The 26,669-nt window shown below is 42.5% G+C and overlaps 1 protein-coding gene and 1 long non-coding RNA gene across 4 annotated transcripts in view; one reads left to right on the plus strand and one right to left on the minus strand.

Annotated features, from left to right (window-relative positions):
* The window catches only part of LOC138740340 (uncharacterized), a 317,539-nt gene that overhangs the window by 233,842 nt on the left and 57,028 nt on the right, over window positions 1-26,669 (plus strand). The gene's annotated exons all lie outside the window — the stretch shown is intronic.
* The window catches only part of chrdl2 (chordin-like 2), a 36,053-nt gene continuing 17,828 nt past the window's right edge, over window positions 8,445-26,669 (minus strand). For both annotated transcript variants that reach the window (XM_069895993.1, XM_069895994.1), the window contains 6 exons: window positions 26,210-26,277; window positions 21,303-21,477; window positions 20,579-20,773; window positions 18,891-19,073; window positions 10,745-10,843; window positions 8,445-9,060 (listed from right to left, as the gene is read on the minus strand). In XM_069895993.1, coding sequence (XP_069752094.1) covers window positions 8,900-9,060; window positions 10,745-10,843; window positions 18,891-19,073; window positions 20,579-20,773; window positions 21,303-21,477; window positions 26,210-26,277 — 881 coding nt within the window. In that variant the 3' untranslated portion in view covers window positions 8,445-8,899. The remainder of the gene's footprint in view (window positions 9,061-10,744; window positions 10,844-18,890; window positions 19,074-20,578; window positions 20,774-21,302; window positions 21,478-26,209; window positions 26,278-26,669) is intronic.

Raw genomic sequence — 26,669 nt, forward strand, 5'->3', positions numbered from 1 at the left:
TCATTCTGTTTCGAGTGTCCCTGAAATAATCTCTGGGTTAAAGTTCTCTTCAGTTCCCTTAACCAAGCCCCACAAGTTTAACATTCATTCACAGGATTGGCTCTAAACTTTCTGGTGTTTCCACTTTTGGAACTTGAATAATTCACCCAGATCTTTGTGAAGATGCATGGCCATCAGGTGCTGAAAATCAGAAGTAACAAAACAGAAAATACAGGAGCTCAAATAGAATTTGTGGGAAAAAAATTGAATTTATTCCTCAGACTGAGGACCCGTCCTAGTTGAAGTTAAAACATTGTCATGACCAACTGATTTTCTCTAATTTTAGTACTGAATTATCATTGATTTAAATTAAATTTTAGACCATCAAAATGGTAACAGGCCATTCAGGCCCACTAGCCCATGCCACCCAATGACACCCAATTGACATAAAACCCCCCATACATTTTGAAGCGTGGGAGGAAACAAGAGTACCTGGAGGAAATCCATGCAGACACAGGGAGAATGTACAAACCCCTTACAGGCAGCACCGGATTTGATCCCGGATTGATGGTGCTGTAACATCATACCACTAACCATACTGCCCAGTGGAAACGGTTAGAGGAAATTGTCTTGATTTCCTCTCTCCATCCCACCACCAGCTCCCACTTCTAACTTCATGAATAAGAAAATTAGGAGCAGGTGTAAGCCTCTCAGCTCCTTCAGCTTGCCTGACCATAATGGCTGATCTATCAATTCCATATCATTGTCAATTCCCTGGTCCTTTAAAAATATATCAACTTCCTCTTTAAATACCCAAATGAGCGAGCCTCCACAATCCTTCAGGATAGTGTACAGCATTGTATATGTTACAAAGTTAGTCATGGGCCAGATTCCAAATTGCAGGACTGTATCTAGATGAAAAATTCATCCTCTTGTGTGCTATATTTGCATAGTCATATCTCTGGAGGCCAACTTTTAAGAGAAGGACACTTTTGGAATACAGATTATGTGACAATCATTGCCGCTCAGCGTATGTTACTGCAACACTGCAGCATTTGATACACGCAAATAAGGGGAAAGGGTTATAACTCAGATGTAGTGAGGAATATGTAGATCCTTTGGACACAGCTGACACAGTATTAATAAAACAAGGCAATAATATTAGGAGTCAGGATTATTCCAGTTTCCACTGAACAAAATTTCACTAAATTGAAAACAGGAGCTCAGCGTGTGGTAAATCACATGGGAAAAACTGTATTCCAACATTCTATAATGCAGAATGTCTCAGCATTCCAATGTAGTGCTCCAAAAAGACATGGCTAATAGCTGGTTAAAAGTTGGTGTACTGTTGACTATCATTATCTGCCATTAATGGACAGGCCTACACCTTTGTATTATCCACAGGTATTTTTAATGTGCTTTAGCTAGCCTATTCAAGACCCTATTCAACACTAGGGTAGTCAAACAAATAACTTTTAACTGGTATTTCTGCATGTTGGAATTTTATCACCATGTGTTTGAAAATAATAAATGCACAAATATTTTTAGACAGAACATAATTTTAGTACAATATGCAGTCTCCAACTTTGGTATAAAATGGATTTAATTATGCTCTTTCAAAATTGAAAGTATAGAAATAAAAATAAAAATTGTAAACTGCTAAATAAAAACATTCAATTATTTTGTTTTGGGGGTTATTATTTAAAAATGGGTTACAAATTCAGAGTATAATATAACTTGGTTATCTATCAGAAGTCCCTAAGAAATTCTGTAATGACTTTGTGAATGGTATTGTCAAGTCCACAACTTTGGGTTGACACTTTCCATCAATTCAATAAGAAAGTCTATAGAGAAAGACTGGCTTCAGTACATTCTGGAGAAGAACTTTCAAGCAAAGGTTAGAAATCAAGTTCTACAGTTACCATCAATTACTCGAAGGACTGTCATTGAGAAACCAATAGGCTTTTATTCACTTAAGAGCAATGGCACATCCCGACTGTCTGACTGTCCTGCACTGAGGAGGGGACTATGGAACAGCCACCTTTATACAGGAGTCTGTGGGGAGGGACCACAGGTACAATCAGCCAATAGGTGTGCCTGACTAGACCATTATACATAACAGTGGGTTACCACTGTTTTTAAAGAGAGTCTAACAGGATGAAGTGGAACTTACAAGGTTACAATTCAATGTCACAAGTTCAGTCAGGTGGTCTGGTTGTTCGCTGGGACCATCGCAGTATGGGCTGTGGTAGAGCAGTGGGCTCCGGCATCTGTATGTGCTCATCAGTGTTGTGTTAGTGAATAGGTGCTGATGAGACTGGTGTATCCTCCCTCGGAGCAGAGGCAGGGTACCGGGGGTCATGTGCATCATGTGTAATCCACAGAGGGGGGGAGGGGTTGGGTGATCAGCAGCAGTCTTCAGGGTCCCTGAGGGAGCCAAGTCCACGACGGTGTGTCCATGTCTGTCAGGGTATGCACATAGGCGTATTGGGGCTTGGAATGGAGGGGGTGGACCCTTTCGGCCAAGGGATCAGACATGGCTCCTCACATGCTTCTGGAGTATGATGGGCCTTGATACAGATATCCTGAGGAAGAATAACATACATCATGCAGTGTGGCATTTGTGGCCGTACAAAGCAGGGACCTGAGAGAGTGGAGGGCCTCTGGGAGGACCTCTTGCCAGAGGGAGACTGGGAAGCCTTTAGACTACAGGATCAGGAGGATTGCCTTCCAAACAATAGAATTCTCCCTCTCCACTTACCCGTTACCCTGAGGGTTGTAACTAGTGGTCCTGCTCATTCCAATGCCCCTGGCCAACAGGTACTGGCGTAACTCATCACTCATAAAGGAAAGGCCCTGGTCACTGTGGATATAACTGGGGAAGCCAAACAGAGTGAAGAGGCTGCGCAGGGCCTTGATGACCATGGCAGTGGTCATGTCCGAGCAGGGGATGGCAAATGGAAAATGGGAGTATTCGTTAATGATGATAAGAAAATACATATTGTGGTCAGTGCAGGGCAGGCTTCCTTTAAAATCGACACTGAGTCACTCATAGGGTGGGTGGCTTTAATTAATTGTGCCCTGTCTGGCCAGTAGAATTTCAGCTTTGCACTCAACGTAGGCCAGGGAGTTCTTTGTCATGGATCTGATCTCATCGAGGGTGCATGCTTTGACAAAATGATAAAAACTGGTAACTCTAGAGTGACCGAACGTTGTGGAGGTTTTACAGCCAGTCAATCTGTGCGCTGGCACAGGTCCCACGGGACAGGGCATTTGGCTGATTATTAAGTTTCCTCGGCTGGTACAAAATATCGTAATTGTAGGTGGACAGTTCAATCCTCCCTCATTAATTTGTCATTTTTGGTTTTGCCCACTGCTGATTGTTAAACATGAACACAACTGTACATTGATCAGTCAGCAGGGTGAATCTCTTACCGGCCAGGTAATGGTGCCAGTGCCACACTCCCTCAACAGTGACCTAGGCCTCTTTCTCGTCTGAGGAATGTCAAATTTCGTGGCCCTGCAGGGTACATGCAGCTGCCAGGGCGAAGTCTGACACATCGCTTTCCACCTGAAATGGGGCGGATTCATCCACAGCATGCATCGTAGCCTTGGTGACATCTGCTTTAAAGCAATTGAAGCTGCATGAGCCTCTACTGCCAGGGGGAAGTATGTGGATTTGATGAGGGATGGGCCTTGTCTGTATAATTGGGGAACCATTGAGCATAATAGGAAAAGAAGCTCTTCAGGGCCTTGAGGATGTGTGGAAGGGGAAGCTCCAGGAGCCGTCGCAAGTGGTCAGGGTCCAGGCCAATGACTCTATTCTCCATGACACAGCCAAGGATGGCCAGACGGGTTGTGTGAAACATGCATTTGGCCTTATTATCTGTTAGGTTAAGGAGATTGGCTGTTTCGAGAAATTTCTGAAGATTGGCATCATGGTCCTGCGGGTTGTGGCTGCAGATGGTGACGTTATCGAGGTACAGGAAAGTGGCTCACAACTCGTACTGATCCACCATGTATGTGGTCCATCTCCCGCTGGAAATCTGAGACGCCATTTGTGATACTGAAGGAGACCCACAGGAAGTGATAGAGGTGGCCATCTGCCTTGAAACCTTTGTACTGGTAATCCTCCGGGCGGATAGGGAGCTGGTGGTATGCCAACTTCAGGTCAATCTTCGAAAAGACCCGATTCTGGGCAATTTGGTTGACTATGTCGGCGAGGTGTGGTGGGGATATTGTGTGTATTTGTTGATAGTCTGGCTTTGGTTGATGACTATCCTGCTCTTTTCCCCATTTCGCACTGCCACTACCTGCGCTCTCCAAGGGCTGGTGTTGGGTTCAATAATCCACTCCTTGAGTAAGCGCTGTAGCTCTGTCTGGTTGAAGGCCCTGTCCCTGGCACTGTACCACCTACTTTTAGTGGCGACGGGTTTACAGTCAGGAGTGAGATTGGTGAATAAAGATGGGGGGTGTGATTTTAAGTGTGGAGATCCTGCAGGTCGTGTGTGTGTGGTGAGTGGTTGGATTGTTGGGCGTGTATGATGGGAGGAGTTGAGGAGAGTGGGTGGTGCGCAGTTATACATAGTGAGGGGTGGATGGGGCCCATCGAACTTCATCGTCACACTTTTAAGGTGACACTGAAAATCCAGTCCCAATAGCACAGCAACACAGAAAAGTGTCGTTACCACCAGTCTAAAATCCTTATATTCAATACTCCGCACCATTAGTGTCACCGTGCAGAAGCCTCAGACATCTGTTGTGTGGGACTTGATCTTCTGCTTCACTGGCAATACTGTAAGGGAAAGGGGCAGCAGTGTGTCTGGTGGATGAAGCTCTCTGTGCTCCCACTATTGAATAAGCAACTCATCATGTGGCCGTTTACCTGAATATCCATCATCGACCTGGTGAGTTGATCTGGGCTGTCCTGGTTGAATGCGATGGAGGCCAGTCTTGGGTCGCTACACATTGCTGTTGTGGAAGACGGCGGTGTCCAAGATGGCAGCCCCCAGGGCCTGCACGTGGCGTTGCTGGATTGAGAAGATGGTGGCCTCCATGGCCTCCACATGGCACTGCTGGCCCTGGGTAATGACAGTGTCCAGGATGGCGGTCCCCCACAATCCACACACAGCACTGCTAGGAAGAGGTTTTGACTTACATACTTTGACATAGTGGCCCTTCCTCCCACAGCTGGAGTAAGTTGAATCCTTTGCTGGGCAGTGTTACCTCTGATGTTTGCACAGGCCACAGAAGTAGCACTTTGGGTGTGGTCTGGTCACCACCGGAGCTGGACAAAAGCAACAGAAGGTGATCGCGGAGAACTGCTGCCGTGGTCGAGTCATTAGCGGAGCGAATGGGTGGTGGCACGTCCCAAGATGGTGGCGCCTGGGGTAACCATGAGGTGGTCATGTTGTCGGTCGAATAGGCCTCCATGTTCCAGAATACCTGCCAGCTTGACCTCTCTGAAGACTGAGCTCCCCTTGCTCCAGAGTCTTTGTCAGATGTAGTTTGACCTGATCCCTGTGATGTAGGCATCCTGGATCAGGTCCTCTGTGTACTCCACAATGAGCACGGTCTTGCATTCACAGGCCCTGACGAGGGATCATAGGACCCAAAGATATTTGGTGTTAGACTCACCAAGTCATTGTTTGCGGGTCACTAGAAGGTGTCTGGCTGAGATAACGTTGATCTTACACAGATACTGTCCTTTTGAGTACGTCCATGGCTTCCTGGTAGGATGTAGCGTCCCTGATCATGGAGTACACCAGGGTGCCGAACCGGGAGTGCCACCCTTGTAGCTTATCAGTCTCTGATCACACAATGGCGGAGGAAGCCTGCAGGAAAGCTTCAAAATAGCACAGCCAGAACTCAAAGTTGATGGATGCCTTAGGCGATTGAGGGATGATCTCCAGCTTTTTTGGCTTCAGGATCTGTTATATTGGCAAATAAATTTGTGAATAAAATTGATGCATCATCAATTACTCAAAAGGCTGTTGTTAAGAAACCAATGGGCTTTTATTCACTTAAGAACAATGGCACCTCCATACTGTTTGACTGTCCTGCACTGAACAGCCACCTTTATACAGGAGCCTGTGGGGAGGCAATTATATACAACAGTGGTTTACCACAATTTTAAGTGTAGAATTTGCATATTTGCAATAAATTCCCCACTTCGCAACAGGCCGCATTGACAGGTACCATCAGAGTGGAAGCAAAAGAGACTGCAGCTAAGAATTAGGTAATAATCAAAAGGGAGGTTGGATATTAATTTTTTTGAAACTTTGTGCTGTGATATTGTTGGTGGTGGGGTGGGGATTGTAAAGTGAGTAGGCTTTATGGGGTGTAGAGTGATTATTAGGGGTAGTGTGAAAATTAATATATATGCAAGTTGGAATGATGGAAACAGGTTATGGGTTAATGGGAAGTGCTGATAATTTTTTTTCTCCTGACCTTCATATAGTCCTCGATAAATTCTTTCCTGACCCTTCCTTTTCACAATTCACTAAGTCCAGAAACCTGGCCAATTATCTTTTAAATTTAAATTATATTTTTACATTTTAAATTTAAATTTTGACATCCCCTTTCGGTTCACAAGCCTCTGTTGCCCAATTACACACAATTAACTCACAACCCTGGTACAAATTTTTTTGAATGGTGGGAGGAAACCGGAATGCCCAGAGGAAACCCACGCAGACACAGGGAGAACATACAAACCCCTTACAGACAGTGCCGGATTCGAACCCCAGTCGCTAGAGCTCTAACAACGTTGCACTAACCGCTACGCAAACCGTTCCACCCCTTATTGAGAGAAACAAATCTTAAGGATCACTACCTCATAACAACATTCAGATGAGCAACTTGGTTTTGGAATGGATTGAAATGAACTGAAGTGTTTCTTATTGTGTGAACTGAGATAGAGTGAAATGTTTTGCATGCTGTCCAGGCAAGTCCACTCATACAGCAGGTAATAGAATAATAAAGAAATACATAAATAGCTAAGCAGTGCAGGAAGTAGCGTAGCAATAAGTTAAATACTGTTACAAATACATAGAGAAAATACCTTTTCAAAACCGTGAAAGGGCATCATCTTTTGCAAGTAAGATATCCATTTAAAAGTCTGAGAACTGCAGGATTGCGCTTTCAAACCCCTGTAGGTTTGATGAAGGTGGAGCAGTAGGAAGGATCCTTTAATGACATGGCAGCTTTCCCAAGATAGCAGGAGATTGGAATAGAATCAGTGGAGGTAAATAGAGTTTGTATGCTGGCCTGTGCGTGTTCACAACTCCTGGACTCTTCAGCAAAGTAGTTCCCGTACCAAACTGAAATGGATCTGGACGGGGTACTTTCAATGCTGTAAAAGTTGGGAAGGGACATACCAAATTTCATCAGGCTCCTGAGAAAGTAATGTCTCCGGTGGGCTTTCTTGGTCAAACATTTAACATAGTTGGACCCGGGCAGGTTGTTGGTGATATTTACTCCTGAGAACTTGAAGATCTCCACCAAATCCACCTTGGCACCATTGATATATGATGAGACAACAGCTCCTCTCTATTTCCTGAAGTCAAAGACCAGCCCCTTCTTTTTGCTGGCTTTGAGGGAGAGGTACTATGACAACATGCCACCAGGGTCTTTATCTCCTTCCTGTACATTATTGTTTGAGATCTGACCTGTGACAGTGGTGTTATCTGAAAACATCACCGGGGTTAGAGCAGTTCTTGGTCACAGTTATCCGTGTATGACAAAGGGATGAATATGAAACCTTGTGGAGCAAGGTGAATTTTTTTCACCAATACTCATTGCTTGTGTCTGGGAGTTGAGCTTTGATCTGATCTGTTTGTTACTGTCGATAAGATGTCATGCCCAAAGTTGTGTAGCTTCTTTTGCAGAATTGTCACAATCCAATTGAAATAAGAGCAAAATTATTAAAAGTTAAATATTTCTTGAAATACGTTTCCTAAATTATGTATCTCCAATCTTTAGGTAAAGAGAAAAATAGAACAGCACTGTGTTATATCTATTGGAGCTGCTGCCTAACAACACGAGACTCCCAGGTCCAGTCCTGGCCTTGGGTGCTGCCTGTGGGGAGTTTACACATGCTTTCTGTTACATGGGTTTCCTCTCTACTCTGGTTTCTTCCCACATCCCAAAGGTGTGTGGGCTGGTAGGTTCATTGGTCACTGTAAACTGCCTGTGGCATATAGGTGAGTGAGGAGCGGGGGAAGTTGATGAAAAAGTTAGGATTAATATTAGCAGTTGATGATCAGTGAAGACTCAGTGAGTAAAAGGCCTTGTATCAGGGCTGTATCTCTCACAAAATAAAGGAAAAGAAGTAGGCCATTCAGCCCATCGAGGCTCCACTGCCACTCTACCATGAACTAAGCCATTTTCAAGTCTCCAAGACCCTAGAAATGCCTTAAAATAGCACGATATTTATTAATTATGTGAATATTTAGGTAACAAGAAAATTACTTTTAGTAAGACTGGTTATATTTTATTAGTTTCCAAAAAAAAGCATAAAACAACATAAATAAAGTACAAATACCTTCAAGATTAATGTCAATGTATTCTGTAGGCATATTGAATAAAGAAAAAAAACTTTACATAAAACCAAGTTATGCATTACACATGAAGGATATTAATGTACATACATTGGCAGACTAATTGTACTGTAAGAATTAAGATCACATAAGTAATTTCAATAGTGTTTTATAATACAAATAAATACATGTTCGGCCCATCCTCCATTCTGTTTTCATCTCCAGAGGCACGTTTTCTTCCGTAATGAAAGAAAATACGAATATTTCACTTTCTTATCGGTTTGTCATTCTGCACAGTTTTGGCTTTCAGGGAAGCATCACTGCAGTCCAGCTACAGGCCAGGTTTTCAGGAATAGAATTTGATCTTCTCACATTACATCTGCTCATCTCCTTCCATGCCCATTCCTCCCACTTCTGCAGTGCACCTTCTCTGGCTTGTTCAATAGTAAAGCTTTCAGTAAATACTCCAACTCTGCTTTACATCCTTCATTCAAACATTGCTCGCTGATCTGATCTTCCCCCTCCTTGAAAATTTTCCATCGGCCTAAAGAAAGTAGAAAATATCTATTTCTGGAAAATAACAATGTACATTATTTTTCTGAAACATCTATTAAGCATTGACAGGTGATGATTGAATCAGTATTTCAGTGATATATCGTAAAGCAATAGTAACAAGACTACCTGATACATTCTGTGCTTGCTTTGAACTGGGAGTATCAGTAGGCCTTTTCATAGTTGGCTTCCACACGGAGGCCGGCTAAAAGCCAAATGAAAAGGTATTTCTTACCTTTTCGTGCAGGCCCAGAAAAGCCTGCTCTCTGATATCCCCTCAGCCTGGAGGTGGCTGGGGCGTTGATGCGCCATTCAGGAGGTGTGGCTACTGGTGCTATGACACCATACATACACGCCAAGCAATGGTTGACTTCATTACCCATAATCCTCCACACTGCTGAAACCGTTCTGCATATCCCAGAACAGTTCCAGCTGCATGGGGGATTATGGGTAGGGTAGACACCTGTTGCTCTGCCGCACATTGAGCCACTGGTGGCCCCGAAGGCCGAAGCGGCATGGTGAGGTGCCGGAGGCCGGAGCGGCTGGCAGGGCTGACACAGGTCACCCTGGCCACCCCCCGACGGCCCAGTCCCTGCCTGGCACCCCTTCCCTGAGCGGGACATGGAGTGGGTGGGAGAAAAGTGAGATGGGTGGCGGGCTGATGGTGTCTCCATGACATCACCAGCCCACCCCTAGCCAGCCGCTTCCAGAGGCTAGGTGATGGAGTGCAGCATTCTGCCGCTGACCCAGTCCCGAGAGGGACTGCAGTCGGTGCCTTGGAGCTTCCCAGGGTGCATTCATGGAGGTAAGTCTCCCGACGCAAGGGAGGAGAATCTCTGCCTTTACACTTGGGCTTTTTGACTGTATGAAAGGGCCTATATCAGAGAGACACCAACATCCACTTCAACTGCTTCATAATCTCCTGCACCCACTGTCACTGTTACTGAAGTCAGGTCGACCTTCGAGGGAGTGAATCTGTGGACAGCGTCTAGCCCAGACAGAGTCCTTCAAAATATCCTGACAGCCTGTGCAGATTAACTGGTGTGTCCATTCATAGATGTCTTTAATTTCTCCCTGCAACAGGCCAGAGTTTCCACCTATTTTGTGAAGGCCATTGTCATTACCAGTACCAGAAAGAGGCACAATAAGGGACCTAAATATCCCTTATGGTGGCATTGACATCCACCATCACAAAAATGAGCAGCAACATCTCAACCACAGTCACTCTCAACACCAACACTCTGCAGTGATATGTACTCAGCCTTCTCCTATACTCCCTGTACACTCATGACTGTACAGCCAAATACCATTCCAATTCCATCTTTAAGTTCACTGATGACACCACACTCTTCACTTAATCACTGTACCGTTCACGACAACCAATGATTTCTTGATTTGGGAAAACATGTGAGCACTACAAAGATGTTTATTTAAAGACAAGGATATTCCAATTTAGGAATATTTTTGGTGCCCTGCTAACTGGGCACCGTGCTTCAAGAGAACATTCATCTGGGGGGTCAAAATTCCAGGCTTAATAGTGACAAAAATCTGTAATAACATCCCTTGACTAGCAGAACACTCATCATTTTCATTAAAGCTCTGCAGCTTCAGAATGTTCCCACTGAATTAATTCCATTGCTGTTGTGTTTTGAATGCTTTGAACTGTTGTTACTTACTCTGAGTGATCCGTGTGAAAAATTTGAAATTTCCGAGATTAACCTGCTTCTCAAAGTCTTTCCTTGTCATTTTCTCCAGGGTTATGTGGTGTACAATGTCTGTGTGGAAAATAATGAATGCTATAATTCCAAGCAATGTACCAAACTGAGCTGTAAAATAACATTATTTTTCAAAAGCACAAGCTTCAGTTGTGGAGCTGAATTCAGTAAGTATTAAATATAAAATCTACCATTCATAATTCATATGAATTTGCCTTTTGGTTCAAAAAACTTTGCTGTACAGCTTATAATGCAAAGCTAATCCTACACCTCTCTGACGTCAGGTCCATTGGGTCAAATATATCACCTCAAAAAGACTCCCAGGAGTGATGTAACATATGGCCAGAGGAACAAGTACAAAAAACACACATCAATTTTGGTTCAATGGTTTCATATCATCACATCTCCATTGTTAATGGAAGGACAGCTCAATTCTGAGCTCTCATTGTTTTCTTCTTTACTTCATTAACTCCTCTCTTCATGAAGATCAGCGGGCAAGAGAGCTCTTTCCCATTTCCATCATTTCCTCTGCTACCAGTTGCTTAAAGCGGCAGCGAGGTCCTTGCCATCTGATCTTGCTGTACACTTTACCTTCCATTCAAAGTAGGCTACTGCTGCTACCTTTCTGAAACCCCAGTACCAGATGCTTAGGAAGCAGTGGGAACAACTACCTCGCTATGCAATTGTTATATATGGATTGTGGAGGAAAACGTGGCCTCCTTGCCTGTCTGCAATATTGTGGATTGCGGGTGGTCACGTATCCTCCCTGTCTGAAATTTATTCAGAAGTCACCCATTCGTGCACACCTTCCCATTGGCTAATTTAAATTACTTAGAGTTATTATTGGCAAGGCACTCAGATCAGAACTGTATAAAACATTGATGTACAGCACATTTCTTTCTCTGTGCCTCATAGTCCAAGTACTGGAGATCACTCCATGCCAGACCGCCACTGTGGACATAGCTGGAAGTGTTGCAGCTAAGGTGTGCACTACACTGAAGCTGAGCCGTAGTACTCAGTGGCAGATTAACTACCACCCAGGCCCCTAGGCTTAGCTTTACTAAGGCCCCCCAGGGTCAGCATCATGGGGAAGGGCATTTTCGGCCCATGCCCACCCACCCAGTGATGTATCTACGCAAAATAGTGCCTATGGCAATCACTGAAATTTCCCCCCACACTGCCCCCCAGTCCAAACATCTGACACCCATCTTTTAGATAACTTTACCAACTCAAACGTTCAAGTCAAGCTCTCAATGATGCAGGAAACTCCCAATGCACCAATTCCCTCTCCACCCCAGCCCACCAACAGATCCCCTCTCCCCTCACCCTTCCCCACCTTGTTCCTGCCAATCCCCTTCCCCAGGCTGTACCTGCAGATGCCTCTCTAGTACCACTGTTTCCAGACCAATCAATGTTGAAAGGTGCATCTCCTCAGCCACCACGGCTCCATCACCTCACAAGCCCTCCCACATCTTTACTGCTTCCGATCCATGCCCGGCTCCTTCGCTCCCTCCCTCCTTGGCAGTGCAAACACACTTTAATGCTGGGCTGCCATTTTGCAGGGCTGAGTGGTGGCTCTATTTTGAGCCTTGACGGTACCAGAGGTGTCGCAACGGCACACGCTGCTTCTTCTCCCCCTCCCTCCCCCCACCCTCCCACTGCTCTGCCCAGGCCGTGCACAGTGTAGCCTGCATGACACTGGCCGTCTGACGATTGATCGGGGAGCGAGCCAGTGGAAAGTGAGTTTGGCGCCAACCCGAACAATGGGAAGTGTGGAAGGGCGGGGTCACCGTAATTCGGAAGGCCCCTGAGTCTTTGGTCCGCGTATTAAGAATGAATTTTATCTTATATTTATTTCAAAGAAGCACAATACATGAAGGCCAAATCAGATCAAACAATTTTATAACATTAGTTTTCCAGTACCCCCACGTCCCACCCCGTGCAACTGTATTTGAATAGAAAATAAAATTTCAAAAAGTGTATGAGTTATTTATATTTACCTGCATTATGATTTTAATTGTTGGAATTAATGCTATAATGCCAATTGGATACAGAGTTATGGATAGAAGGCAGGTGACAACAGGTATGCGTTATTCCCTGGCGTTGGGCCAGACAGAGTGGTTCCAGTCCAGCTACGTGGTGGATTATGGGTAACAAAGATGGCCATTGATCCCACATTGAGCGCTGCCGCTGCCCTGACTGGGCCAATTGGTTTTTTTTATTTCAGTGACTAGGTGAAAGCCAATTGACAGGGGCGTTGAAAGCTATTAAGTTGCTGCAATTTTAAAATACTTTTAATATTGTGGCTTAGTTCCCTTTGGCATCGTTAAAGTAACATTTCTATTGTTGTTTGACATTGGACCCCCTTACCGTCCGGGCCCCTAGGCGTCAGCCTACCCAGCCTAATGGTTAATCCGCCACTGGCAGTGCTGTGATAGATCAGTACTTACAGAGAGCTGCACCCCCATTGGTACAGGGAATAGGGTGTGTGTGTGTGTGTGTGTGTGTGTGTGTGTGTGTGTGTGTGTGTGTGTGTGTGTGTGTGTGTGTGTGTGTGTGAACGTCTCTGTCTGTAGTGTGTACTCAAATGTGTGAGCATGTCCAACCTGTCGAATGTGAATATCTATATCGTTGCTTATGTAATATAGTAATTAAGCACCATTTGACCTTCTCCCCTGTTTGTCTCCTGCATATTAATCAAGGTTACGTGTGATTGTAACACTTTTGTCCAGTCTCAACTCTCTGTGAATCCATCAAACCTGATATTCTTCCCAACATGACAGCATTTCTGTGGTGAATCCTACCAGCGGGTACTTTGGCCCATCTTTTAACAAAAGAAGCGCATTATACATCTCCATATGGCTCCCAGCACTCATGCATTCTCCATTGTCGGCTTATGCCCATTATCCCCTGTTCTATATTAAACTATTTGGAAATAATTTAGAAGCTGTATAGAATCAAATAATCAAGACAATCCCAATGAGGTATAAATCTATTTTAAGCATGTGTACCAGAGTTTGCTTCTGTGCAGCTACTAACATTATTCATCTGGCAACGCGTGCAATGGGTGGTACCATGGGGAATGGTATCTTTACTGCGTGTCACCATCTTTCATTGCCAGGGTTTTACAAGATAGTAAAATAAATTTATGTGTTTCAGCATTTGGTTTCAAACCAACTTTCTTTGCAGAGATGCTGTTTTGGAGATCATTAAATTAATTTGAGTGTTTATTATCGTGTTAGGTACATAACACTGCCATCTCTGTCCCAGTCAGCCATTGATCCCTGACTTATGTCTCCACATAATACAGTATCTTTGGAATGGAAATTTCCATCCACTCTCTTACTTTAAGCATTAAGCTAATAAAGCTTTTTAATCACACAAGTGTCAAATTATTATGTAAATGCTGCATTGCAAATTTCAAACCCATTTGAATGTTTCTTTGTTGGATGGGAGCGGTGACAAATGATGTGAAAACACAGACATAATCTTCCACATTTGACAAAATCTCCTTTGAGAGATTATCTCACATATGCTCAAATGTGGTAGTTTCCAGCCTGGTGAAGCATTAAAAGTGCCAGGGAACTCATTAGACATGAAAATGAGCCAGGATATTTATCAAATTTATAGATGGGATGTGGCCAGAGCTGGCAACGCTGCAATTTGTTGATCATTCCTAGTTCCCTTTGAATTGAGTGGCTTGGCAATTCACTTTAGATGGGAGCTTGTTTTCAATCATTTTGGAATGAAGTTTGGAGTTATATCAAGGCTAGATAGGTAAAGATCGAAAATTTCTTCACCTTAGGGACATTAATTGAACTGGTGAGCTGGAGCAGACATTACACCTGATCTTTTACCTTTCCCAGATCACCACCTGCCCTCTACTAATCCAGGTTATCTCTCCAAATAGAGCAGAGACTCACTTCTTCATGGTCATGAAGTGTCTCCTCTACACTGGAGAAACCAAATGCAGTTTAAATGAAGATTTTAACCAAAGGCTTCCATTCAGTCTACAAAGATAATTTTGAGCCTCCAGTTATCTTTCTCCCTCCTGCTCCTACTGATCTCACACATTAATCCAATGAAGCCCAATGAACAGCCCCTGATCTCAGATTGGGGCACATTACAACCTTTTAAGATTTTATATTGAACAACTTTGGATAAGCAGCCATTCCAGTTTATTTCAGTACTGGTGACCTTCTGATGAAAGTTCATCAATTTGTAACATGCACGCTGCTTTTCTGTCTCCACCGATGCTGCCGGACTTGCTGTCATTTCTTGCATTCCCTTTTATTTCAGATCTACAACTGCCTTGTTCTGCATCTCATAGTTCTTCTGTTGTTTTCCTCTCTCTCTCTGCTAAGTTCATTCATCACCTCCTGTTTAAATCCAGACAGATCGTCTCCAATTTACAAATCAATATCCTCTTTCAGCTGCCACCAACACCATTTTCATCATAGAATCTCTTGGTCCACACATAACCTCGTGTCAGGCCACTCCTCTTGCTTCATAGTGATTTTAAGCATGCTTATTTTCTGCCCAGTTCTGATCAAATGTCAAATCAATCTAATTTTGTCAAGGAAGCTGTTAATTTCTCACTTTTAAGAATGAAGATCTACCGGGACCAAGGCCTGAAGAGGGCGCACAAAATCAGTGATTCGGTGCGGACTCGAAAGGCCAACATGGCCTGTTTCCGCTCCGTAAATGGTTAAAGTAACTGCCATATTTCATTCATTGCAAATTACACAGGCCGCTGTTAATTTTAATACAGTACAACTCCGATTATCTGAAATCGGATTCTCTGAAATCCTCCATTATCCAAATTTTTTTTTCGGAGCCTAACAGCAGCAGACCTCGGGCTCCCAGCACAAGCAGGGCCTCAGTGGGGATCAGTAGCAGCCAGCATTTTTTTTGGTGAGAATTAAACATTATTTTAATGCTTAAAAAGCCTTGTCGTGTTGTTTGTTGTTGTTTAAACACTATTACAGCGATTTGCTGTTGCTACTGGGCCGCTTTTAAAAAATGACCGGTTCTCCAAAAGAACCATTTATCCAAAATAGGCCCAGTCCCGACCAATTCAGATAATCGGACTTTTTACTGTATTATTTAAGAAAAGGTTGGACAGGTCTATGGATGAGAAGAAGATGGGGGGTGATGGGCATTGTGCAGGGAGGTGGGACTAGAAAGGGGTGTTTGGTTCGGTGCGGACTAGAAGGTCCTAATGGCCTGTTTCCGTGCTGTAATTGTTATGTTATCAATGGCCTTTAAATTTATGGCTAACATTTATTAGTATGGGTTTCAGATTACTGGTTCTTTATTATTTAATTTGCATGCTCTGAACATTGGGCTTCAAAATATTTTGATAAATAATTTATCATTTAAAAGTATTTTCCTTAAATTTAAATTGGCATTGTTCAGTACAGTAATAATATCAAACGATTATCCAAGCAGTTCTCATCTCACTGTTCTCATCACTGTTCTCAAATACACTTGTTATAGTTCCATGATTTCTTTCACTATGTGATCTATCCCAGTGGTCCTTAAACTTTTATTTCCCACTCACATACCACCTTAAGCAATCCCTTACTAAACCACACAGAGCACCTATGGCATAGGATGTTCAGTGGTTAGAAAGGGATTACTTAAGGTGGCATGTGAATGAAAAAAAATAGTTGAAAACCACTGATCTACCCACATTTCATATGTTTTCTCTTCTCTTCTGAATCACCCTGAATCTTTTGTTCTTGATTTCAGACTCTGTTGACCTGACTACTTTCTTCAGCTCACGTATTCATTGCTCACAATATCTGAAAAATGTGCTAGCTAGCCAGCTAATGTGCGACAATCTTAATCTCCTTTCACTGAGGAGCAACATTTAATTTCTATCCATTTTTAATGGGACATTTTCTTTGTTTCCAACTATTATTTATTTCTCTTTGATGATTTCAATGCTAATCCTTCCTCCTGTTTCAATAATTTTATCCTTACCATTCCCATGAGGGAAAGGTCACATTTCTTCCCTTACCAACACACCATTACAGTAAGTTAATTTTTCTCAACCATATGGTGTCTCATGACCTATTACTTACACAAAGCTCAGATGATTCTGAATACCTTCATGATACTCCTACATTTGGGCAGGCTTTGTTAGAAACATAATGTTGGAATGTGCATAATTTCAAGGCCTCCCTTGTCATCACAATCTCATGTGCCCTTGCTTACAATATCTGAATGTTTCCTTTACACAGGGGAATAATTTGGATTTGGGTGCCAAGTTGGCAGAATGTTGGCAAGGTATCCGCATAGACCATCAAATATGAAGTCCAAACAATTTAAAGGTTCCGGTCTAATTAACATCTTTCCAGCAATGTTTAAGTTCCAGATTGCTCCTTGGTCTCATATGGCTTTGAAAGGAGAGGTAATAAGGATGAAGTACAGACAACAAGAGTGGGAGAGGGGGGAGGGTTTGGGTTTGTTAATATCACAGGAGTCCCATCCAACTAATCAATCCTTATATTCTGTGGACAAATAAACCGGGCAGGAGGCCGATGAAATGTGCAAGTAGCAGAATTTAATCCAAGTTCGAACCCCAGTAACAATTTTCAAGAGTGCAAGAGGGAGGATTTGATAGAGGTATATAAAATTATGAGGGGAATAGATAGATGTGAATAGGATCTTCCCCTTGAGGGTAGGAGAGATTGGAATGAGGCTTCATAAGTTAAGGGTTAGGGGGCAAAACTGTAGAAGTAACATAAGAGGAGGCTTCTTCGCTCAGAGAGTGGTGGCTGAGTGGAATGACCTTCCGGAAGAGGTGGTTGCAGCAGGGTCAATTTTGTCATTTAAGGAGAAGTTGGATGAGTACATGGATGTGAGGGGGTTGGAGGGTTATGGGCGGGGAGCAGGTAGGTGGAACTAATGCTCACTTAAATCAGTGAGGACTAGAAGGGCCAATATGGCCTGTTTCCATACTGTAATTGTTATATGGTTATTATCTTTTCCATGCTGTTGAGAGGCTTAAGGAGACTGCTTTCAGGAAAGTTTGTAATTTAGTTGGTTTTTTTTCCCCCTTTTCGAGAGGGGACAAAAAGCAAGGGCCTCCTTTTCCTCCATAAAATTCCTTAAATTTGTTCTTCTACCTCACTGAGATCCATTCTCCTGCAACAGATCTGATCTCTTGCTGCCAGCCATGAGAAGCAAAGCAGGGGGACACTGTGTACAACAGAGCGCTTGATTTGCACCGATGGCTTACTGAAAAGTTTCTAATGAACACAGAACTCATGAATGATGTTGGTTAGGGATAGCACTGGATTCATTCAACATGTAGTCCTGGTGTTTTGCCCAGTGGCAATATCATTTTTTTCTTTTCTTATCTAAGCAAAAACCTGCAATCTGTCAGATTATGTGCAATAGAATTTCACCTATCGGCACATGGTAGAGAATGTAATAAGGTGAAGAAGCAAAGAAACTTGCATTCTAATATTAACAAGTTGCAAACAAAAACTGGCCTTCTCAAAGAAAACATTCAACCTAAATCATTCGTGGACACAGAAACTGAAATTCCAAGGCTTCTGTCTTTGATTGGCAGCACTCAACACGTAGGGTTCATTTCCATTGCTCACTGAAATTAATGGAACTGAACACGTGAGAGACAATAAAGCCAGTGCTCAGTGCATACACATGGGGTTAGCACTGCCCACCAAGAGATTTGTCGACAGTCAAAGTTTCTCCAAAGCGAAAAATAAAATGCCTCAACTCTGCTGAGCAGAGTTTCCCTGAATTTTAAAATGATTCTGTGGAGGCCACAGTCAGAAGCCTTTCTCAGTTGTTCGTTATTCGAATTACATGGAGCAAAAATTTGTACCGGCACTTTAAGTATTTGTAAGATAAAGCACGACCAATAATCTGCTCTCTTAAGGAATGATCAAGATATTAACCACAGGAGAGAACTCCACTGCCAATCCGACTTGAAACCTAAAGCACGACAAGTCAGTTAACTCTTGAAAAAGAACAACAGATCTGGATACTTAGATAAACTAAATTGATTGACAGGCCACATGTTGCCTTTTATAATAGTTATTAAGGTGAATATTGGGCTGCAAAAACTCACCCTTTACCGGAGTCCAGACGTGGACTTCTACTTCTGGAAGATTGTCAGCCATTATAGCGATTTTCTTGCTGTACATTTGTGGATCAGTTTCCTGTGTCAAGAGTGACTCAAAGACAAGAACATTCTCTTCACTGCATCCCATTTCTTTACTGTCATCATGAGAAAACCCCGACACCTCTGGGACTGCAGAAACAAAACGGAGGGGTAAGCTCTTAACACAAATGTTTATTTAATAGCTACTTGTTTCAAGCTTTTCTGAACATTATTTGATATCTAAATCCTCAGTATTAGTATCTTTTTAAAATGATATTATCAAGGTTCCTGGATGCTCAGTTTTCCAACAGACCAGGAATATCCTTCAAAAGCTGCTGAAATGAGTCTCTGTGTTCCCGGGCTAAGGAGTGGAGAAACGATTTATGATTCCCACTTTCAGTGAACCTCCATAGAATTTTCAAAGAGGGTTCATGCGAAGATGTTAGGTAAGAACAGGGTCTCAGTTTTGGTGCTGCCTCTACATGTTTAATGAGAGCAGCGGAAGCTGGAAAGACAATTGCAGTCATATCCTAGCACCAATCTGTAGGTAAAGGATAAAATATCAAAACCAGACATTGACTAAAATTGAATTGCCAGCTTCAGTTAAATGAGACAATGTTATTTTAAGTGAACACATCATAAAATAGTAATTCACAAAATTAAAGCAGCTATATTTGAATTTGTATACCCTCCCCATTTGGCCAAATTGAAAAGCACATCTACTCCAGCAGTACAGCATGAGCTTTCCCGAGCTTTGAACTGGGAAGCCTGGTGCTTCACTCCCTCACCAGCCAGGCCCAATGCTGGAGAACCAGCCTCACTGATAGGAACCCAAATTTCAGTCTCTTGGCTTAAACAAGAAAGGGTAAGCAAAATTAAACCAATTTCTTTTTATATTTATATTTCTTTATTTGCAAATTTCTTAGTGTTGTGATTGTTTCACCTTTTAAATATTTTAAATTCAGAACAAGTTTAATATTCTTTAAAAGTCTCTGAATATCAAAGACAAAGTGTAACACAGCCTTTGTGACCTTGATGGGAGTGATGCTTTCCCTACAGGAGCATCTCTCATCAAAAGCTATCAGGGTATTTTATGTTCACTACTTGGCACATTGACCACCACCAGTGGGCTGATATCGCTTCAAACCGTGCATCTTGGCGCCTCACAGTTCGGCGGGCAGCAACCTCCTTTGAAGAAGACCGCAGAGCCCACCTCACTGACAAAAGGCAAAGGAGGAAAAACCCATCACCCAACCCCAACCCACCAATTTTCCCCTGCAACCGCTGCAACCGTGTCTGCCTGTCCCGCATCGGACTTGTCAGCCACAATCGAGCCTGCAGCTGACGTGGACTTTTACCCCCTCCATAAATCTTCGTCCGCGAAGCCAAGCCAAAGAACTTGGCAGAACACCAACTGAGTCCTATTCACGGCTGAGTCCTCATTGGACTCCTTCCAGGTGCAGAGTGTCAGCTCGGTTGGCTTTCCACATCCGTACAAGGGCTAAGTGAGAGCACTAAGGACAGCTTGTGACGTCTGGCTACAGGCCTGAATCCAGCATTTGTCAGTCCTTTGCATTCTAATATAGAATCTCAATTCTTGCCTCTAAAATGAATTATCAATTAGAATTCAAAACATGAAATAAAATGGATTTTACCTGGACAAACTTTGCAACATTTTCCATTGATTTTCTGTGGATATTTACAGGGATATGGATCTGGACAATGGATCTTCTTGCACTCCTGTTTGGTTACATTACACGTACACAGCACACACTCCACTGGTCCAAAGGGGCGCAAAATTGGATGCCATGACTCTCCATGTGAGTAGGTCTTTCCATTTGAGATACATACTGAAGACACAAGAAGAGCTCACTCTTTGGAAAAGTACTCACTAAAAATTATTCTCTACTTTTAAAAATGTGCATGATATCCATTTCAACAAATATTGGCTTAAACTATGAAAAGCCATTGACTGTAACAGTAACTCCAATATATCTCGCTCCACGGATACTGAGTGACCAGCTGAGTACTTTCAGCATTATTCTAATTTTATTTCAGATTGTTAACACTTGCCACTTGATAAGTTTTGGAGATATTGTTAGTATTCTTGAAATCTGGAGAACTTGCTAATTATCATATTGGTTGAAGAAGAAATGAGTCAAGTATTTTCCTCTCAATGTAAAACAATGCTATTACAAAGTTTCCTTCCCTCTTGTGACATTAATAATTATTTAAAAAGTAGTACATTAACATTCTCAGTGACTAGGATCAGTACTGAAGAGATGATCAGTTGTTTCTCAGTCCTTTTGCAGACTTACTTTAAAAAGGTTTATTCCCATAAAAACGGAAGTAAGACTGGTAACTCATTGAATGCCTTACCTCTGCTGTGCCTGTACTTGTTGTTGATTACTATTTGCACAATGGTCCCAGATCCCTGCTGAGGGTCAGTTAGCAATCCACGGTGAGTCCTTGAGCTGGGCATTCTAGGCAAATTGGTAACGGAACTTCCAAAGTTTCCCCGAGAATCATACTGAGTCCGCGGATATGAATGTCTCTGTTTCGGCAAAATTAAAATGTGATTAGTTCAAATATGTGACAAGTTATTTGCCTTGAATTTATGCAGAATGTCCTTCCTGCACCCTCAGAATTGTTAATTTTTCTCAATGGATTTATAATGGGCGTGTTGTTTCTGGCCCTTGCTGGTTGTGCATGCTTGAAGTGTAGAATCCCAGCTTAAGTACAGCTTAAGTGGAGGGAAAGATAGAAGCTGAATCATGAGCCAGAAGGGCCTGTCACTATGTCATACCTTTAACTTTAAAAAACTCTGAACAAAGCACAATGTCAGGCATGAGAATGATATTGCTTGTCTATCAATAGTGACTGAGTGTAATCAGGGTTGCAACGCTGGGGATGATGGTTTGTGGGAGAACACTGATACCATTTTGCTTCTGTTGCCATTTGATTTGGAGAACCTTGTGTAGGCAGATCTCTCCAATGCTCTCGTGGGCCTGCTGAAGATGCTCTGTGCCTCAGCAAGGAGGGTGGGGCAGGCACTGCTGCTTGGGAGATCACATGGTTTATGCTGGGTTTGAGGTCTTACTCTGCAAACATTTTTTGGTTCTGAGAGCCAAATATGGGGGAAACAGTCCATGCTTCCAGAGCTTTATTGTGGAATCACCTTGTCAGGGTGTAGCCATTGTCTGATGGCTATTTCGTGTAATCTTTCTCTGCTTCTGCTTCCGTGAACAAGTTGATAATTACTTGGAAGCAGATCTCTGATGCTAAACATATACAAAGTTTCAGCTGCGTATCACAGCTTGATGACTGAGTTTGAATGATCTTGGTTTTGAAATGGAGGCATTTGTTTAGTAAATGAGCTCTACTGCAGCAGGAATCGCACTGTAAGTGTGATGTAACATAGCAACGAATGATACTGAGAAAAATGTTGGAGTAATGATACCAATTTGTTCTAAGATTAGGTCTTTTTCTGACCTGTTGGTTAAAATCATAGTTCACTGCCTTGATTTAGTGACAGATTTGAGGGCAGTCAAAGGCTTTTGTAAACCTCCAGGTTTATTGTTCAGTTACACACCTTGGTTATCATTCACTGACCACAGAATGCTTTGAGATAGCCTATGAATGTGACAGAGTGCTTAAGTCCAAGTTCTTTCTCGTTAATGTTACTAAGAATATAAATATAAACCTAAGGGTTTTCATCTCACCAGTACTCACTGGAGTTTATCCTCCAGTTTAACCTTTCTCATCTAACAGTCAGCATTCTTCTTCTCTCTCTTGTTTGCTTATCTGGCTTCTTGTTATTCTCAGTTACTCAATGATACAGCAAGTTTTGCACTCTCGCACAATCAAGGCAAGAAGTTCTGAACTCTCCATTTGATTTCTTTCTGACTCATTCAGTTTATTTATATAAAATATTACCAGTTTGTGGCTGGAGTTTTCCATTTTTAGCTCTAAATTATTCCAACGAAAGAGAGAGTATGCAAAATTGTGGAACATCAAGTGTTTAAATTATGTTCAAGATCTTTTGTTCATCTTGTAAACACCATTTTAAAATGAGGTTGTGCATGGAATTTTGCTAAGGTTTTCAACCAGGAATCTAAAATGTACCCAGAGCAGAACTAATGAAAGATTTCAACCTAACATGTTTATACTGTGTTCTGCCAAAATATTCCCAGTTTTGGTAAAGGAAATTAACCTGATCAGGTTTGACCAAGCTTTGAGCAGCTTGCACGGTGCTCCTACATTCAGTGCACTACCAACTCGGGTCTGAATGTTCGGATGCTGTCTGTCTCCAATTTTTTTCCCCCTTTGTTGTTTATTCCATTGAACAATTTCACTTCAGAATTCAGTACATGAACCTATTGAAGATTGGAATTTAAAAGAACTTTGCAAGCCTATCCAACTGCTCAAAGGCAAAGAAAATGGTGCTGAAACACTGATCCTTTTGATCACTTGGAATACTTTTAATTAAAGCTACATAAGAAAGTAACGTGGTTTCTGTATGACAATGAACACATCTTTATCTCCCTTAACTCTAATCACACCACCAGGCTCCAAAGTGCTCCATGTCATACATTCCTTCTCCACACCAAACCCACCTATAATTAATTGCTTTCCAGCCGTGTTCCGCTGCATCTATACACATGAACCAGTTCTACATTGCCAGAGCCCCTCACAATTGTGATTGAACTGGCAGGAAGTAGATGCAGATGTGGTCTCCCTTCTCCTCCTCCTCCTGCCTGTTGCCAGCTGTTGCCAACACCTCAGTCTGCAGAAGCTGCAGGTGGTGTGGAATGACACCAACCCCTGTGGATGTGGATAACTCATAGGACCATACCACAAACACTTCCAGATCTGTCCCAGCAACAGAAGGCGGCAGAGTATCTCTCACTATCTGCCTGCTCAGCTGTGGTTTCAAGTTGATAGCCATCGGTCTCATTAGCCATGCCATTAGCTAATCACTTTGATCACCAAGCTGGTCTTGTGTGATGGTTAAAAACTATCACATGCGCATGAGATTACTTGAAAATAACCGGCTCGTGGCTGTATCCTGGGTGTCTGGAATTATAAACCTTTGACATTGCTGTATACATTAATCAAGTGAAATCTATCCAGAATAATGTAGGTCTGGGTAGTAACAGATATCTTTAAAGTGAGAGAGATCTTTAAATCCCAGGGAATGAGAGTGCAGAATTGTTCTTGAATTGGAGCCAAAAAGAACCTTTAGGCTCTCATTCAGATTTGTGTGTGGCTCTCCTTGTCTCCTCAAACTTTCTAATTTATAATTTTCCCACTACCTCTACAACCTATAAATCTCCTCGGCCAAGTATTTTCAGTATGTCTATCATAGTTAAAAAAAAATCTCATTAAAAATTTATTCTCGGTCACAAATACACAATACACATGTTGAAGTCAATAGAACTGAAGTGTGGAACCAGAGTTCAAAGCATAGATGCTACAGTAATGCATGCAACTGGTGGCAAATTTCTACACAATATCTATAATCACTCCACTTCCTGTGTTTGCTTGAGTTATGCAGGTGCACCTCAGATCAACATCATGGCTTCCTCCACTTCAAAGTTTATGTTCATGAATGATATCATCCATCAGTACTAAAATTACTTCTGTCCAAAAGCAATAACTGCATTTATCCGTCTGCTTTCTCCTTCAATCCCCATTCTTCTCCTTTTTCTCTTTGCCTGCCTTTGAGATGAGTCAAAATGCTCTGGACTGTTGACTGAACTAATTTAGTCTTTTCTTGTTCATACCAGCACATGGCCCTGGTTTTCTAAATGTTAATATCAAACTGTCACCTCCGAAAAAAGAACCTCAAGGTTGTTTGTGCTCTGTCAATAAATTTGAATTTGAAAAAAGACTGCCCAAAGCTGTGGAAACATGCTTGAATGAAATCCACGTCTCATCCATTGCTACAACTGCTCTCCTTCGTCTTTGCAACGTGAATCATCTGCATCCCATTTCTCATTCACTGAGACCCAAACTGCAATCTAATCCTGTGCTCACACCTCCTCCAATATCACAATTCAGGGCTCCAAACAGCCTTTCCAAATGAAGCCACACTTGTGAATCTTCAGGGTCATTTATGCATCCAATGCTCTTGTTGTAGCCTCCTCTATATTGGAGAGACTGGACGCAGACTGCGAGATTGCTTTATTGAACTGTTGCAATAGTGGGATCTCCTAGTGGCCACACATTTCAATTCCCCACCCCATTCCCATGCTGATACGTCTGACCATGCACTGCTGGACTGAGACCACCTGCAAATTGGAGGAATACCACCTTATCTTCTGTCTGGTTACCCTCCAGCCAGCTGGCATTAATGACAACTTCTCAAGTCTACGTTAGACCCCCCCTTCTCTCCCGTCTCTCCTCTTCCCATATCCCTCTGCCTCCTTTTCTTCAGTTCTGCATTTACAGAGCCACCCTCCTCCCTCAATCAATTCTCACCATCCTTCTTCTGTTCTTCTATTTATGTCCAATTATGGCCCTTAGCCTGTTGGTCTGTGCTCCTTCCCCTGCCCTTTCTTTCCTCTTTCCCCCAGTCCCTTTATTCAGGCACGTTTTGCTTATACCTTGAAGATGGGCTCAGGCCCAAAACTTTGGTTATATACCTTTACCTCCTATGGGTGTTGCAAGACCTGGTGAGTTCTGCCAGCATTTTGGTGTTTTTACACTCTAAGCCTTTATCACTCACGCTTATTCCTTACATTCTGATTTAATTTGCCTATATTTTTGGTATGTTTCAACATATTTAGAATGCTCTATCCTATGTCTTATTGTGATGGTCCAATATGCCAATTCTCTCCTGTCATTTCCCTGCCCAATTCGTTCATTTTATCATTCTGGTTCTCATTTTTATGGTTTTGGACCACCTCTCTACTCAACATACCCTGCACTGTTAAGGTCATTGAACATCCATGAGGATCCAAGACTGATTATTTCCTCCTCTGCTATTATTCTAACTTCTGCTATTAAAGCATTGAATCAGATGACAATAAATTTAATCATAAAGGTTTATTGATGAAATTCCTTCCTTCTATTAAAAAGGAGTGAATCCCCTTAATATTTATCGCTCTTTCAGATACACAGATTTGTCATTATCGCATTGAAGTTTCTCGGACTTCACTTTGTGTAAACTGATTGCTGTTTACCACATCGCAACAGTCACTGGCCTTAACACCACTTAAATAGTTGCAAACCACTTTTCAACAATGAAGAATGCAATCTTTTCTTTTTCTCTGTGTACATACCGCTTCTCTGTTGGATGGTGGCCGGAACATCTCTGCATCTGTTGTGTCCCAGGAGGAGTCTCCTTCTCCTGTTATTAAAAACAAATTTTTCTGAGACAGGAAACATACTAGTGTTTGTGGAAGAGTGCATGACAAACATTTCTGAGCAATGAAATGAGCTTCTGCTTTGCACTCATCATAATGACAGGCAGAAGCGGTCAAATCTTGCAGTTTCCCCGTGCACAACCTTACATGGACTACGTGTCAATTTTGCTGGCCTGAAGAATCTTAGATCCTAGGTGAACAGAAGCAGATGTCCAGCGTCATCCCAAAACTGCCCTGAAATTTTGGGAACCAGCAAAGCACTTTACTCTCCCACACACCCCACCTCCACATCTTTGCTACCGATGAAAGCAGTGTGTATAATCTAATGGCTTTTCAATGTATTTGATAATAAAAAACTATTTTAATGGAGGTCATT

This window comes from Narcine bancroftii, chromosome 8 (genome assembly GCF_036971445.1).
Source record: "Narcine bancroftii isolate sNarBan1 chromosome 8, sNarBan1.hap1, whole genome shotgun sequence".
NCBI classification, from domain to species: domain Eukaryota; kingdom Metazoa; phylum Chordata; class Chondrichthyes; order Torpediniformes; family Narcinidae; genus Narcine; species Narcine bancroftii.